Source organism: Alosa alosa, chromosome 15 (genome assembly GCF_017589495.1).
Source record: "Alosa alosa isolate M-15738 ecotype Scorff River chromosome 15, AALO_Geno_1.1, whole genome shotgun sequence".
Taxonomy (NCBI): domain Eukaryota; kingdom Metazoa; phylum Chordata; class Actinopteri; order Clupeiformes; family Clupeidae; genus Alosa; species Alosa alosa.
Window position 1 is genome coordinate 15,370,821 of NC_063203.1, and position 17,314 is coordinate 15,388,134.

The 17,314-nt window shown below is 46.2% G+C and overlaps 1 protein-coding gene across 2 annotated transcripts in view; it reads right to left on the reverse strand.

Annotated features, from left to right (window-relative positions):
• LOC125308414 (tripartite motif-containing protein 3-like) overlaps nt 1-17,314 on the reverse strand; it is a 33,713-nt gene that overhangs the window by 9,819 nt on the left and 6,580 nt on the right. Inside the window, exons 1-6 of one of the 2 annotated variants that reach the window (XM_048264918.1) lie at nt 11,427-11,641; nt 6,551-6,735; nt 4,297-4,537; nt 3,015-3,166; nt 2,100-2,280; nt 44-779 (exon numbers count right to left, since the gene is read on the reverse strand). In XM_048264918.1, the coding sequence (XP_048120875.1) occupies nt 44-779; nt 2,100-2,280; nt 3,015-3,166; nt 4,297-4,537; nt 6,551-6,696 (1,456 nt within the window). In that variant the 5' untranslated portion in view covers nt 6,697-6,735; nt 11,427-11,641. Of the gene's footprint in view, nt 1-43; nt 780-2,099; nt 2,281-3,014; nt 3,167-4,296; nt 4,538-6,550; nt 6,736-11,426; nt 11,642-17,314 lie in introns of those variants that run through there. The other variant, XM_048264917.1, reaches the window with a different exon arrangement.

Below are 17,314 nucleotides of genomic sequence, written 5' to 3' on the forward strand. Positions count from 1 at the left end.
TGGTCCACACCATAGTTACTAAGCAGAGGATGTCTCTACTCACCCACTCTGTAGATGAGCTCATCCTCAATGGGGTTCTCCTTCTTCTTGGTGGTGCTGTACATGCTGGAGGGCCTCCTGACCGCTTTCTGCCGGACGTGTCCACCGCCTCCACCGCTGGGCGACTTCACCCGCCTCTTGACGTCGTCGGGCGACTGTGGCACGTCCGAGGCCTTGACGGCGCGCAGGCGGAAGGGGCTGCCCCGCACGGGCTGCCCGTAGAGCAGCAGCTGGAAGGAGAACTCGCCCTCGGCCCGCATGGTGTAGCTCACCTCGTACGTGCCGTTCTTGTTGTCGGCCACGTCGGCCTCGGCGTGCGTCGAGCCGTCGGCGGTGAGGATGCGCGCGCGCAGCTCGGCGTTTCCCGTGCGCACCAGCTCGCCGCCCTTGTCCTTGGTGGTGACGGTGACAGTGGCCGGCTGGCCGACCAGCGCGTGGCGCAGGCCCTCGCCCGTGGCCACGCTCGTGTGCCCCACGGCGGCGGTGGTCAGCAGCACGCCCAGGTTCTGGATGGAGCGGCGCAGGCCCTCCGTCTCCACCTGGCAGTCCAGGTGGCCGTTCTCGTGCGGCCGCTCGGGGAAGTCGTGCTGCGCCAGCGCCGCCACGCGCTCACCCATCTGCTTCTGCACCAGCAGCACCTCGGTGGCGCTGCCGTGCGACAGCGCCTGCTCCGTGAAGCTGCAGCTGCTCAGGATGTTCTCCTTCCCCTGGAGCAGCGCCGCCAACTGGGCCTGCAACACCTGCAGGAGGGAGGGAGAGACGGATGGAGGGGAGGATGAGAGAAACGCAGGAAGGAAGACAAGGGGAGGATGAGAGAGCAGGAAGGAAGACAAGGGGAGGATGAGAGAGCAGGAAGGACAACAGGAAGAGATTGTAAGGTGACAGGGAGAGTCTGCTTCTGCTCAGTCTTCCAGATTGGGTATTCTGCTGTAAATCAAAACATTCCACCTGTACTCTCCCCACGAGACCTCACCTCACCTGCTTTTATTTCCTAACCGTTATTCACAACGCCTCATGATCACACACGCACACATACACACACACACACACACACACACAGCAAAATATTCATACAGAAAGAGAGGCAAGAGAGGCAGAAGTCGAGTAGAGAAAAGAAGATGAGATATGGGGGAATAAAATGGAGTTGTAGTTGACATGAAAAGGGATAATGCAAAAAATGACCCAACATTTTAAAGGACAGAGAAAGACTAAAATGATTTTAGACAAGCTTAGAAAAGGTCTACAGCTTGGATCTTCATTCAGGATCAGTCCATCAATACTCACCATCCTATTGAGCCTTTCAGAGGTCAATTACGGCACAGGACAAGCTTCAAAGAGCACAGGTTCTTCGTGTTCAATTTAAATGGACCTTCTCCATAGGTAAAAACCTCTCTGGGGACTTAATTTAGCTAGACAGCTTGGTTAGAGGCAGCAGAGCGGGCTTGGAAAGCCGGAGAGGGTCAAGCCATAGCATGTTAAAAAAAGATTTAAATGGCCAAGTTGTTATTCAGTGGGAACAGGTCTGTCAGCCTGCCTAATCAAAATGAATTGGTCGAAGGAGCTGTGGCTTACATGCTGAAACCGCACAACAAAGAGTCATATTTAAAGGCACAGTTCATGCTTCTAATCTCATATGCTATTTGTTCAATTCAGCTCATTGCACCTCACGGTCCTTTTGCTGTTCTTCCTGTGTATGTGCCCAAAAAGACTTTTGGCTGTACACTGGAAACAAGGCTTGGACTGAACCATACACTGCTCCAGCCAATCAACATGTTGCTTCAGCAGCAAGGAAAGGAGTGTTGGCTGATTGGCTAAACTCAAATATGAACAATCTTTCACCAGAATTGTGGACTATACCCAGAGCTGTACTGTAGAATGAATGAATGAATGAATGAACAAATGAATGAATGGATGAATAAATGGATGGATGGATGTATGAGTGCATGGATGTATGGATGGATGGATGGATGGATGAATGAATGAATGAATGAATGAATGAATGAATGGATAAATTAATTAATTAATTAATTAATGAAGTGATTGTGAGACTATGTGCTCACCTTCTGTTTGGCGCTGCAGATGTTCTCCAGGTCGGTGATGAGGGTGCCCTTGCGCTGGTGCAGCGCTCGCTCCAGTTCCTCAAATGTGCTGTTGATCTCGCTCACCGCCTCGTTCTTACGCTCCGTCAACTGCTTGGAGATGTCGTTCACCGTGTCAATGGCCGCAGTCAGCTGTGGCAACCTGTAGGAGGAGAGGGGACATGGTGTTTGGTCCACAGACGTTCTTGGATATTGTTCACTACCAGCTTTGTTAAACAACAATATGTTTAGTGACTGCCAAGTTACACTGAAAGGCATTTTCATGATTAATCATGGCTAATCTTTCTTTGTACAACTTGAGTCGAACCTCTCCCTACACAAATCATTCTTTTGTATAAAATATGGAAAGTTAATCCTTTATTTGGCTGAAAGCTGGAAGCCAGGGGGCTTTTACAGAAGTCCACCGGAGTTTTCCTTGAGAGGGAGAGAGACACTGATGAACCCTCTAGGGCTCCTCACTGCACCCTTAATGAGGTGTGTATGATTCTGCACTACCGGTGTGTGGACACCGCAAATCTGTAAGCCTCAGGTGTGATGTGCAACAATATTTCCAAGTATATTTGGTTCATAATGAACCCTCATTGAACTTCCACAGACACATAAGCATACTGACAATACTGTATTTCTGAGAGAATTGTTAGCTCTCTGTGTAGAAGTGAAATGTTGTACCATATATTTACTGCATGTTGCCCATGTTCATGTGAATAGCTAGTTTAGCAGATGTTTTTTACATCCAAAGAATTAACTGTACAATGTTGATAACTATGTTTAGCAAAAATGTACATGTGTTAAAGTACTGTATTGTGATGCATGTGACAGGAAGTGTTTCCACACATTTTAGGGAATTTTCAGTGGAAAATTATCTGTATGTTGTACCTGTTGCGAATGGCATCTAGTTGGTTCTTCAAGGCTGATTTGTGCTGCTCTAGAACATCACGCAGTGGAACCGTCACGTGTTCTCTGTGCTCCCCCTCTGTGCACTCCAGGCACATTGCGGTCTCGCATGACTCGCAGTAAAACTCCATCACCTGCAGGGGGAGCAGAGGAGCCAGCATGAGCAAAATATAAATGTTACACAGATTTTTAACTGTCAAAATCAAAACATTGACCAGTCTGTTCTTTCACTTAAGGAGTTCACTAATTTACAAACATTTATTTGGAAAATTTGACCACAGTTAGGGAGGGACAAACATTTATTTGGGATTAAATAGAGGTTTGAGAGTGTGCTTGTAAGAGTTATGACAGTGACATCAACAGCATGAGCCAGCAGTTTTTGCAAACACAAAAACTCTGCTGTGTAAGTGAGTGTGTGTTAGTGTGTGTGTGTGTGTGTGTGTGTGTGTGTGTGTGTGTGTTTCAGTAACTGCAGTCTCAGCTGTTTGAGTGTGTGACAGCACCAGGGTGTATAGTTTAATCACTCTGGCCTGCTTGTTGGAGCGCAGCTATAACACTGATAAAAGTGCTAAGTAGCATTCATCCTAAAGCTAATGTGTATTTAATCCGTGGGTGAGGATTAACCATGGTTTGCCCTCATGAATAAAGGCTTGATTTATGCTGAAATCAGCCTTTTGAATGTGTGTGTGTGTGGGGGGGGGATAGTGTTTGCATACAGTATGTCTAAGAGCCCATGTGTGAATGTGCTAATGGGTGTATTTGATGTGTATGAGTGTGAGAGTGTATGCTTACATATACAGTATGTAGTAAGCTAGTATGTACTTCGGTTACAGGTCCGAAGTGCTAACCAGTATGCCACGGCTGCCCGGATGGATGGATGGATTTATGGAGGCGTGTAAGTGTATGTGTCTGTATGTATGTGAGTGAATGAAGTAATGTCATCCTATGGTTGCTGAGTGACATTCGAATGAGTTGATGGTCATATTCAAATATGCAGTGGTCTCTTAATTTTGAATATGACCGTCAACTCATTCCAATGTCACTCAGCGACCGTAGGATGACATCAGAAAAATGTGCAGTGGTCTCTTAATTTCATCCAGAGCTGTATTTGTGTGTGTGTGTGTGTGTGTGTGTGTGTGTGTGTGTGTGTGTGTGTGTGTGTGTATATATATATATATGTGTGTGTATATATATATATATATATATATATATGTGTGTATGTGTGTGTGTGTGTGTGTGTGTGTGTGTGTCTCTCCCTCCCTACCTTGCCCTCGTGGTTGGGGCAGGAGAGGGGCTGGCAGGCGGAGGCTGCGCTGACTGACTCCAGCACGCTGCAGGCCTCAGGCTGGGCGCACTCGGGGTCGCGCTGGAGCACCTCCATCAGGTTGGTGATGAAGAAGTTGTTCTGCAGCGCAGCCACACCCTTCTCAGGCAGGATGGACGTCTGGCGGCACACGGGGCACGACAGCGTCAGGGACTGAGGGGGGATGTAGTTCTGTAGGCATCTGTGGAGAGGAGGAGTGGACAGTTATGACTAATGTGTTAGGACTACAAATATGGGTACATGTCTGTGTGTTCATGCAGGATGTGTGTGTGTGTGTGTGTGTGTGTGTGTGTGTGTGTGTGTGTGTGTGTGTGTGTGTGTGTGTGTGTGTGTGTGTGTGTGGCAACGTTTGCATGTCTGGGTGTGCATGCATGTGGTGTCACAGTTTCTCACGCAAACACTGGCATCGTATCGATGTCTGTTAAATGTCAGTGCTGTACACATGTAGAATTCTAAACAGCCTCACAAATATCCATCAGGAGTCATGGTGAGCATCAGTATGTGTCCTGAGCATAATGAAAGGTTACCTCAGCAATATGTAAATATCAAATTAATTTCTAATACATGGAATATAATCAATAATTTAACACAGAATCTTCTCGAAGAAATTGGATGTTTTGCTATCTTGAATCTATGCTGAAGAAGCTTCAATTGGCTGCAATATGGCAATCCTATGCCATCAAACACGGTCAGCATTTCGAAATCCTCAACCTCTACCAGCCTTGTATTGCAGTTGCAGCGTCATAAACAGCCATTAAGTGAGCTTACTGCAGGGCAACTGCTCGCTTCTCTATATTTAATGGCTTAGTCCGGCACAGTGGACGAGAACGGAAAATGAAAAAGGTGGAGGAGAAGAACATTCCAGATTTATGAGTCAAAGCAGTCTGCGGGAATGAGTGTGGACTGCCAGCAAGCTGTGTCATCACCGGTGTATGTGACTGCTCTCTGTTCATAGGACGTGGTTTCAGCATGACAACACAAGAAAAGCCGAACGTTCAACCCAAGTCAGAGACCAGCATGTTTTCACACTGTTATTCAATCCTCACTCTTCCTGGCCTATTTTTAGGGAGGGTTGGGGGGATTACTCTTGTAAAGTCAGGCTGATGTCATAGTATCATTTTTCTTAAAAAGACCACAGGGTGTAAGGGGCCACCCTTAATGGCTATGCAAACCCCAGTCACTGCCTTGTTATTGGCAGGTAATGGAGCGTGGCCGAGTTTTTCAGGAGTCCAATGGGGTCAGTCAGCATACAGATAGCACAGCAGAGAAGCGAAACCGCGGATAATGTGATTTTGCTGAGGCAAAAATAAATTATGGATACTGGTGCAAAAGAGTGTCAGACATCCGTAGCCAAGAGTGTAGGACCTAAAACATATGTCCCTACATTTGTGCCAGTTTCCCAAAGTCTACATTATTTATACATCTAGGACTATATATATTGTGTATATCGGCATTTCAGGGAGGCGTAAAGGGGTCGTGGTACCTACAGAATTCCCCTAACATGTAACTCTGTATTTTAAGCCACCCTTGAGGGCATGTGAATTTTAGAGTGACATGGGTTTGAGCAGCCTTCAGCATAGTTTATTTCCAACTGCAGGGTTAGTCACCAGAAAACCTAGTTTCGTTATTCAGTAGAGAGACATATTTATCCCCAAGCTCCATGGAAGACAGCACTAACCTCAGTGTTTGCTCACTCTAGTGAAATCATAGCCCAGCCAGTACAGTTAAAAATGAGTTAGACTATCATTTCCCCCAGCAATAGATTATGGTAAGACATGACTGACAAATGAATGAATGTATACATATTCATTCAATAGAAGCAACCCCCCAGGTAATTTTCCCATAAATACTGCTTCGACATTTAACTCTGGTAGAGATGTGTATCTGAAGCAGCTGCTATTTGGACTGAAAAAGGATTTCAAAACAAAACGTCAAAGAACCCTTGCTTACTGAAATTTTAACATCAAAGAACCCTTGCTTACTGAAAGCTTTGTGGAGACCTCAGACATTTCATCTGTAAGGAGACATGCCCCAGAAGCATCATGGACTTTGTGGATCAAAGAACGTTTGTTATCAGGACTGTGTATGTTGAGCTTTAAAAAGCTCCTCAGAACTAGAAAACAAAATCCCATCCGGGAGGCTCTGGGCTGAGTGAGACAGACCGGGTGTTGTTGTGTGTGAGTAGTACACGTACTTCTCGCAGAAGGTGTGCAGACAGGGCAGCACTTTGGGGTTGTGGTAGTGATCCAGGCAGATGCTGCACACCAGGAACTGCTTGTCGATCTGCCGCACCACAGGGCTGGTGCTGCCGGTCTCACGCTTGGCCATGGTGAGAGACATTCACGAGACGAGGACGAGACACCACTGGCACCGCTCAACCTGAGGAGAAGAGGCAGAGGACATGGGGTTAAATGTCTTTCTTATTGTTTTGTTTGGCCAGTTGTATTGTTGTTTTGCCAACAGTATACACCTCTGTCATAACCATAGGTGAGGTGGATACAGAGATATGTATAAAAGATAGATACGTAAAAAGACAAAGAATCTTTTTCTTATGTTTCAACCTACAACAGAGAATCAATTGGAACTATATGCATTGAGCAGGCATTGTCTCAAAAATCCAGAAGACAGATAATGAGACAGAAAGAAAAAAAAAAATCCTGCAGCCATGTTCTCAAATATTCCTGACACCACACCTATAAACTGAAGGCCTATTCCTCTACTCTAGGCAGGTCTCTCCACAGCCGGTCAGAGAAGGTGGCCGATACTACTGTAAGTAAACAGGGCAACGCTGCACAGAGTGTGGCGGAAGAGCCCGGGGCTGTTGGCGGACTTGGGGACTGAAGTGCGACAGGTCCTAATGGGCGGGAAGAAAAACGAGGAGCTGTGATTAAGACCGCAAGGCCAAGCTCCAGTGCAAGCTAATTACCCGAACCAGCAGTGGGCTTATGAGAAGACATCCATCTCTCTCTCCCCCGCCCGCCTGACGGGACGGCCAGATGACACATCACACACACACACACACACACACACACACACAACACACACACAGACACTCACTTTATAAAAAAATACAACACCCACACACATACAGGACACACAGACAACATCAAAACACCCACACATATACTGTAGACACATACACAACCTTATACATTGTCTCTCCTGCTGACACACAAACACACACACACACACACACACACACACACACACACACACACACACACACACATTATAACTTTTCCTGTTTCTCTGAGTGAGAAATTAGTTAAGTGAGAAATTCCCCCCATAGACAAGTACACACATACAGCAAAATAAATCTGCTTTTAATGGTATTAAGACAAACAATAAAAGAAATGTAACTAAATTAAAATATTGCTTGGAACCAATAAACATTATGGGTAAAGGTCATCATCTCTAAATGTTTACAGTTCTAAGCTCATCATCTCTAAATGTTTACAGTTCTCATGATGGCTGATACACAAATACATTTTTTTGATCTCTATCTTTTCTTTTCCCAAGTCCAGAAATCTGTAAATGATGTATAAACATTTCAGTACATGCCCTAAATTGGACACTGTAAAGCTGGATATGCAGCATAACTACAGAATTACAGATTACAAATCCTCCAACAGAGACTAGCCCTGCCCCCATGTCCCACAGTGTGCCAGCGAGCGAGTCAGTGAGTGAGTGGGTGCAGGGGGTGGGCACAGCTTTGTTGTTTACACGGATGACATGCATCTCCCCATCTGCAGCGACCCTGGTGTCACTTGAGCACAGATAAAGAGAGGATTAAACCAGTTTCTCCAACAGCAACATCATCATCATCATCAACAACAACAGCAGCAGCCACTCTTGTTTTCGCCACAGCAGGAGGCCTTTCCAGTGCCGGCGTCTATTCAGTCTCCCGACAGCTTGACCTTTCACTGGCCTGCGCGGAGCTTTCTTATCAAATCCCCCACTCGCTCACACACTCTGTGTTCTAGCTCTGTGGCCTAAGTGCTCTGGTAACTCGAGAAGGTTCCGCACAATGGCGATCCTTGGAACTCCCATGTCAGTTTAAGGGACGGCTTTGTGTTGATGAAGCAGGGCAGTGTTCTCAGGGGGAGGTGGGGTGTGTGTGTGTGTGTGTGTGTGTGTGGGGTGGGGCATGTGAGGGTTTGACACATCACAGCCTGGGACCCATCATTGTGACAGGTGCCACGTGCCAGCCAATGCCCTCAGATAGGAGGCCTATTTTAGATGTCCAGACAGAGCGCAGAAGAAGGAAAATGTATAAAAGGAGACTGGGGCTGCGGAGGCTGTGATGTGTCCATTAGAACTAGCCCCTGACCTGGTCACTGTGTTCCACCACACCGCCACCGCTGCGTCGGGGGCTTTCATCTTGTCTGCTGTCTGCGCCCCGCTGGTGCACTAATGACCAGATGAGGAGGAGAGCATTATGCACAGAGCCAGGCTGATGGAGTCACTGAGCCTTTAAGCAGCCTTCACTCACTTCACACACACACACTCACTCGTCTGAGGGAGACAGGGGCATGTAAGGATGAAATAAAACCACTCGTTTTCACTGCAGCCTCATGATTACAAGATGTAGCCTGTATCAGATAAGAGCATGTAAAGGGCATTTTGCTGGTAGGGAAAATGTGAATGTCTGAAATAAGCAAAATGGAATTTGATAATGTCTACAGACCGATGAAATGCACTGACACGGGGGTCAGTTCAGAACAGGTATGGCATACTGCCAAGTGTTTAAGGCAAATGTAACGCACACCAAGGACTGCTGGTGAGGTGCTGGCCACTGGTAAATTACTTGTAGAGAACCGCCACACACTCTGGCTCCTTATCGATGTATTTAGTAATTGATAACGTTTCGGCCTGGGGCCTTTTTCAGATCGTAAAAAACGGGAATACCAACCACATGATACTGTGAAGTGAACCCAAAATTGCATGCATATGTACACTGTGAAATGAAGTGCAAAAGACAAATGAAAACGGTGATCTAGACATGAGTTTATTTATCTGTCTGACTTGCAGGTAAGTTCTCTGCAAAGTCATGCAATATAACTGTGACAACTGCATATTTTCTCATTTTCTGAAATGTGGACATAATATGAATCTGATTTCTTTCTCTTTCTCTCTCTTCCCTGATCCATCTCATTTACTCCCCTCATCTTTTTCCAACTCTCTCCCTCTCTCAATCTCGCCAGTGCGCGCATGTAGAAGGGCAGCCTTGGCCCACTGGTTAGCACTCTGCACTTGTAACCGGAGGGTTGCCGGTTCGAGCCCCGACCAGTAGGCCATGGCTGAAGTGCCCTTGAGCAAGGCACCTAACCCCTCACTGCTCCCGGCGCCCGCCAAGTTGTAGCAGGCAGCTCACTGCGCCCGGGATTAGTGTGTGCTTCACCTCACTGTGTGCTGTTTGTGTTTCACTAATTCACCGATTGGGTTAAATGCAGAGACCAAATTTCCCTCACGGGATCAAAAAAGTATATATACTTATACTTATGTATGTGTGTGTGTGTGTGTCAGAATATCTATGAACCCATGCTTTCACAGAAGTTAATTAGAAGAGGGCATTGAACACTTTTAAGCAAACATCCACAGGCAGTCTATTTTAAAAAGCAAAAATATAAGAAAAAAAATATCCCACCTCAGAAAAAGGCCTTTCATACTAGAAGAACCCTGCTGTGTGCTCACCCACAGATACCCCAAACCTCAGCAACCTCTAGAATGCCCCTGGAGACTCATCTTGCCATGCCATGTCAGGACTGCAGACAGAAGCCCCCATCCCCTGCACCTGCTCTTAACAAAGCCTTCATCTTAAATCTCCCAGCTCTGCACCTGCTGGGAAGGCCAATCTCAGTAGAGCGTGTGGACCAGGCTGCCTCTCTTTCACTGCCACAGACCACACCCTCTCCCTGATAAAGCCCTCACATGAAAGATAACATCTCGGAATCCCTGTTGGCCAATCCAAGTCATAGTAAGACCACACTGCAAATTGTTTGGCTACCTGAATACTGTTGGTCTTTTAAGAAAATCTGTAAGTATAAAAGTGTTACAACTTTTCGAGGGATTCAGATAATAGCTGAAAGAATATGGTCCTTGTCCTGTATACTGTAATATTTGGGTCTAACACTAACAAACGTATCTAAGTCTGTATTGTTAGTTTAGGTACTTACAATATTATATGTCTCTTTTGTTTGCTTTAAAAAATATTTTTTTCATTATTTAGAACACATAGCATATACAAACCCATATTATTTAACAACTAGGATATTAAATAGGCTTATCTCATCTGTATGAATAGGCAATACCTTTGATATGACGGATGTCAAAGGCTGCTGTCAAAGTAGTGGCTATGAAACAGATCAGTCACTATGGATGTGAACCGTTAAGACAGGAATATGCTAAAATTTCACTTACATAAATGAAACCCAGTTTGACTGTGAACCAGTGAGGCCAAATTAGTTGTCCATACACAGACCATTCCTATCCTATATATATATATATATATATATATATATATATCAGAAATACATGAGAGAGAGAGAGAGAGAGAGAGAGAGAGAGAGAGAGAGAGTGGACAAAGCTGGAGTGTGAGTGGTCTCTTCATCTCATCACATACTGAGTGAATCTATTCTTAAGACTGCATTTCATACTCCCTAACAACAGACATGCCAGAGAGAAAAGATCTGCTTTTCATCTTCATCTTCAAAATGACTGGCAAAGGCATTAGTCCACTTTGACAGCAGAAAACCCCCAAAAAAGACCAGATTCCAAAAGCAGCTCACCACATTAAACCAATACCCAGCAGGGCTGTAATGCAATGCCCCGGGAGTATCAAAATGAGCACAGCTGCCTCCACATGGGGGAACACAAAGCCATTCATTCAACCTCTGTCTGGGTTGCATTGACCCGCACCACGTTTAGTCCGTCAACCGGGCTAACCTATGCTAATATCACACTCACGCTGCCGCGGGTCGTGACCTGGACGACCATAATCCCGGTGGCCCCGCACAATAGCCGCCGGGGGAGTGGGCTGTGGACACTGAGGAGAGGAAATGCCGACTCACCCTCCGTTGCTACGGCAGCCTGCCTCCCCCCCTCCACGCCAGGGACTCCAGGGGTCTTAGACGAGCTCCATCCTAACAGCTCGTATAAGCTGTTTCTCGTTCTCTTTTCTCCTTCCCACCTCCTCCCTAGAACTGGCTGCGCGTGTGTGGGTGTGTGTGTGTGTGTGTGTGAGGCTGCTTCAGGGTGGGGAGCAGAGGAGCCGAGCTCTCTTTGATGGAAGCGGAGCAGCACTGAACTACGCCCCTCGGCTCAGCTCTGCTCACTGTGTGTTGTGGGCGGGTCTCTCTCTCTCTCTCTCTCTCGCTCTCTCTGTCTCTCTCTCTCTCTGTCTCTGTCTCTCTCTGTCTCTGTCTCTCTCTGTCTCTGTCTCTGTCTCTGTCTCTCTCTGTCTCTCTCTCTCTCTGTCTCTGTCTCTGTGTCTCTGTCTCTCCCTCGCTCTCTGTCTGTGGACCTCTAGCTATAGATTGCTAATTGTTACTGTCAGAGAGACAGAGCGGACATGACAGCAGTAGCACCTCAGACTGACAGACAGATAGACATACTAAGGGAGACCATTCTCTTCTCTCTTTCTCTTGCTCAACACACAAACAGCCTGAACTAAAGCACTGAGCTTCAGCAGTGAGAGGGGGAAAAGGGAAGTCTTAAAATGGCAACTCCCAGCATGTACACACACACACACACACACACACACACACACACACACACACACACACACAATCCTCCTCCCAGTTCCTTCCACAGGCTTCCAGCTGGCCAGGGAGTAGACACTGAACGAGAGAGAGAGAGAGAGACGGAGCTCAGTGGGAGAGAACCACCTGTCTCTCTTTTCTGTTCAGACGCGGGAACATGAGAGGAGGAGAGATAGAGGGGTAGAGGGAGGGAGAGAGAGAAGGAGAGAGAGAGAGAGAGAGAGTGAGAGAGAGAGAGAAGGAAAAGGATAGACGATAGGTTATGTACACTTCCTTGCGGGCTACCAAAAACCCGCTCCTTGCGGGCAGCTGCCTCTCTGTGCACTATGCAGAGCAGCTTGAACAATGGCATTCTTTCCTGAGTCTCCAACTTGGCTCACTACTTCCTGGCCCTGAGCTCACTCCCTCGCTTTCTCTCTCTCTCTCTCTCTCACACACACACAGCCAAAGGCACTGTTCTATGCCACACTCAGCCGGGCTCAGGGAGTCTTGAGTAGGCTGAGCAGGCTCCAGGCTGAACCCTTGCTGTACAGACCAAACACTATAGATCCCTCACTCACTCTCTCTCTCTCTCTCTCTCTCTCTCTCTCTCTCTCTCTCTCTCTCTCTCTCTCTCTCTCTCTCTCTCTCTCTCTCTCTCTCTCTCTCTCACACACACACACACACACACACACACACACACACACACACACACACACACACACACACACACACACACACACACACACCACCACCCTTTACTGCTTCCTCTCCCACCCTCCAACACTAAACGGGAGCAGCTGAACAGCTACATCACACTGCACACCCGCTTAAGCCGTCCCCTCTGGCTCCACCCTCTAGTGGGCTCACCATTTCTCACACTTCATCTTTCTATCTCTATCCCTCTGTCTCTTCCTCTCTCTCTCTCTTTCGGACTCATAACACACATTCCTTTCATTTTTGCTGACCACTTCTTACTAAGTGTGTGTGCTAGTGCTTTAGAGACTTCTGGTCAATTAATTTTGACTTGCATAAATGGATGACCTTTGTTTCAACTGAATATATATATTTGGTGAAAATGCACGAACACTGCCTTGAGCATACTTCAAAAGCAGTGTGTGAATCACAGAAAACAATCTTTTCCATAAACACAAGTATCAAACTTCCTTGCCAAAAGCAGTTTTTGGTGAAAGTGCATGCGCTGGATTTCTGAAATGGATCTGTTAAATCACTTCACAGGAACTGGCTGGAGGAAGTATCCTGGGTTGAACGTGGACGTGTGGGGGGGGGGCAAAGACAAGACCCAAGACCCAAGTCCAGAATATGATCCCCACTGCAGTGGCTGTGTTACGGTAATAGCTCTGATTATAGCTCAGTCCTGATTATGTTAATCAGATCTCAGCCTCACGGTTCACTGTTAGACCACTGATCTGATTTTCTTGTTACTTGCACTATACCAATGTGGTTACTAATAACTGTGAAGGAGGCTAACTGTTTCCCACAAACAGATAAGCATTGAACAGATCATCATCATTATCTTGTTAAAGCAACACCAAAGAGTTTTTTGTACCTTAAAATAATGTTTCCAAAATCGTTTCAGTGGTTCATCAACTCGTAACAGGGTGAACGGCAATTATGCATTAAACCCCAGCGGCCCTCTATCGGCTATAACCGCACTATGTAAGTTTGCCAGATCGGGTAGCGGATCTGTAGTTCGATGGAATGAGACATAAGAAAAAACAAATTTGACTTGCATCTGATGTCGCAATACATCGTACTTTTATAAGTCATGCAAAATATTCTACCTTGTCTGTGGACATCGTTATTTGCAAAGCCGGTGCTGGATAAACAAATAGCATGCGTGCGACAGAGGGAAAATTCTTTGGTGTTGCTTTAAAGAGTCAGGAATTAGTCGAAGCTAAGTGACTAACATGCCATTTAGGGGCATGAAGGCTATCTAGCCACTTGGGTATGATTCATGATCACAGCACATCACCCCTTATGAGATTCATGGCCACCCGTTCATTCATGACAAAGAGAACATGAATAAAACCATTCCTTTCCAGTATTGTCAGCAGCAGTAAATGATGCCTCGATGTACACAGAAATGCAAAAAGGAACTAAATTAGAGCCACATTTAAAGATTTTATTTTGTCTTACAGTCTTGTAACAGGCTTCAGCCAGTCCACATAAAAACTTAATTAAAATGTTTTTTTTTTTAGTAGCAAGCAGCATTATGCTAATAGGGAGACAATGGCCTGCAGGCCTTTGTATGATATGCAACACGTTCCCACTCTGGGTTAATGGGCTTAATGGACCCCTGCGGTCAAAGCCTCTGTGAAACGTCTGGACACCAATGTCTCGCCGCCCGCAAAAAACACACCCTCTAGACACGCACACCTACACGGGGTACACACACACACACCACACCCTCTAGACACTATTAACCTACACGGGGTACACACACACACACAGATATATGCAGACAAACACATACAGCTAAATGCTCTCCTGTACTGAAATGCTCCCACAGACACACAGACACACACACACACACACACAGACAGACCTGACTAGACACAGCTCATTTACAGCTTCTGAATCTTGTCTGGGTCTTTTAAAATGCTGTTTGAAATCTCCAAAAGGTTATAGAACTAAGCAAACTGAAAAGCCTGTAGACTTTTGTGAGAGTGAATACTTAATTTCAAAGATGTACTTTGGTGGTATATTTTGGCAAGGTTGGAAGCACTAATAAAAGTTTTTTCTTGCAGTTTTGCAGGATAGTCAGCCCAGAGCATACAGCTACCAAGTATAGTGGGGCGGTGGTAGCGTCCACGCGCTCTTACACCAATTGAATGTGTGAGGGTTGGCAGCTCTGTTATTAAGGAGCTGGGCTAGCATAGCATGCAGAGCCAGAAAAATTGTGGGTTTAATACCTGTCTTCCACCGTTGTGCCCTGGAGCAAGGCACTTAACCCCGAGTTGAGGACAATGGCCCTGGTAATATAATTGACAAATGTAAACTTTGGATAAAAGCGTCAGATAAATGAATAAATGTAAATGTAAGTGAAATGCCCAGGATGCCTGGCAAGGTGTGTTTATCATCTCAGTCCCAATATACCATGAACATTGGAAGATAGTGAAAAATCTGCAAAAGACTCCCCAAAAGAAGAAAAATGTACATAGTTTGCATGCCATTTAAAAAGCTAAAGACGTTAAGCTACATTGTGCCGAAAACACCCATGTGGACTGGTGCACTTCTAATGACATGAGTAATATCCTAATCATAAAGCCATTCTCTGCTGACTTCAGCTTAATTGGATTGGGGGTGCAGGCTTTGATTCTGAGAAATCTTCCTACTGGTGCTTCATCTATGCGGATTGACTGGCCGCTAGTCCTCTCCAAAGGTGTGAAGATGGATCACCCAGCCCACCATCATATTCTCATCCAGAATCCTAATGGAATTAAAGGCCCCAGTTTTTGGACAAAATGGGGCTTAGGCAAAAAGACTTTCATTGGGTAATTCCTATGGATTCCTGCTTCCATTCTACTCGAGCACAGATCAGAACTAGGGCTCTCTGACTTAGTCGTCAGTGAGCGTGGGCCAAGCTACTTTTCTGTTAGCTCTGACTAATAGATGTAGGGTGAGGCTATCTGTCTGTCTGCCTTCATTTTGTGAAAAGGCGCTGTAAACCTCACCTGACTGTCTACATTAGGTGTTAAAGGCATTGACTAAGCAAACAGCCCGATTCGTCTCACACCGCGGCCTCACTTCTGAAGCATGACTTCAGAGGGCTGTTGGCTGGGCGCGTCTGCTGAGGAAGGGGGCTGGGGGCACAGTGGGCAGCATTCCGAGTTGCAGGTAGTCTTGGGGTAGTGATGCCGATGGTGATGGAAGTTGGTGTGATGATGGCAGTTTTCAAGCTTATAAATAGGCACAAAGAAATAAAGACATTGTCTGTCTGCGGCAGTCATCACAATAGATACATCATCATAATTATAATCATCATCGTCGCGAGCTATGCCTACACTCAGGGAGAAATCTTTCATCAATGACCTTAACAACAATGACCTCAGATTCATAGTCTCACTGAGGCCACCCAAAAAACAGACAACAGGTCCGGTATCATATTTCAGAGCAGCCCAGTGGACCGCAGCTATCTGAGGAACCAGAGCCATAGGGAACGTGCCCGTTGCCAAGACATGCATTAATGGAGACTGCAAGAGAGCAGAGAAAGGGGCTGATGGGGGAAGCTGAGAATGTCAGAACACAACTGAAGCAGGAAGGCCAAGTCATTTATCAGCGCAAGAACCTGGCAGTGCAAAATGGAGCAGCTGGAGCCCAAAATATGTCTGATCCGGTTTCGGTCTGGGTCACTGTACAGGGCTCTACAAATAGCCGTGGAGGAGATCAGGAGTCACACTCAGGTCAGGTTTGGTCTGAAGGAACTGATGAGAGAGAGAGAGAGAGAGAGAGAGAGAGATAGAGAAGAAGAGGAAGCCAAATGAGCTACGGTTGAATACACAAGGCTGAGAGTTGGGCTGCAGAGAGGAAACCAAATCCACCGATGCATTCAGCTAGAGATGGAAATCAGAAATACAGTAAAGTAGCTGTACTGGAAAACAACAAATGTAGAGTTACAATATGGCACTGTGCAAGAACCCAAATGCCAAGGGTTTGAGGGAAGAATAATTCAGACATTCAGACCAGAATGGGCTGGGCACTGATGCAAAACGACAGAGAGGATGCGATTTCTGTAATACACAATGAACGACAAAAATATTATAGTGAAAAATATTACAGTACAGTAAACTAAACCTCCCAGCACACTGAAGCTTACAGTACAGTGCAGGACTCTACAAATAACTGTGGAGGACTGCAAGAGTGGGATTCAGGTGATAGCATGCATAAAACACTAAAAGTAAATCTAGAGCAAGTACACTGACCATGAATGCACACTGTCAGGGGCCTTTTAGCGGGGGAGATGGAGAGAGCCCTCCGATGCACTATAGCATGGATGAAACTCGGGGGCAGGACATGCACGACTACCCCAGTATGGTAGTTCATTTGTCTGCTGTTTTATTTAAAGCCGACCTCGTTTGGAGTGAATAGTAGGAGGAAGAGGAGGAGGAGGAGGAGGAGGAAGGTGAAAGGCATGCTTGGACTGTAAACAAGGCTGAGAGTCCTAAAGTCAATCACAGCTTGTCTGCATGCCAAAA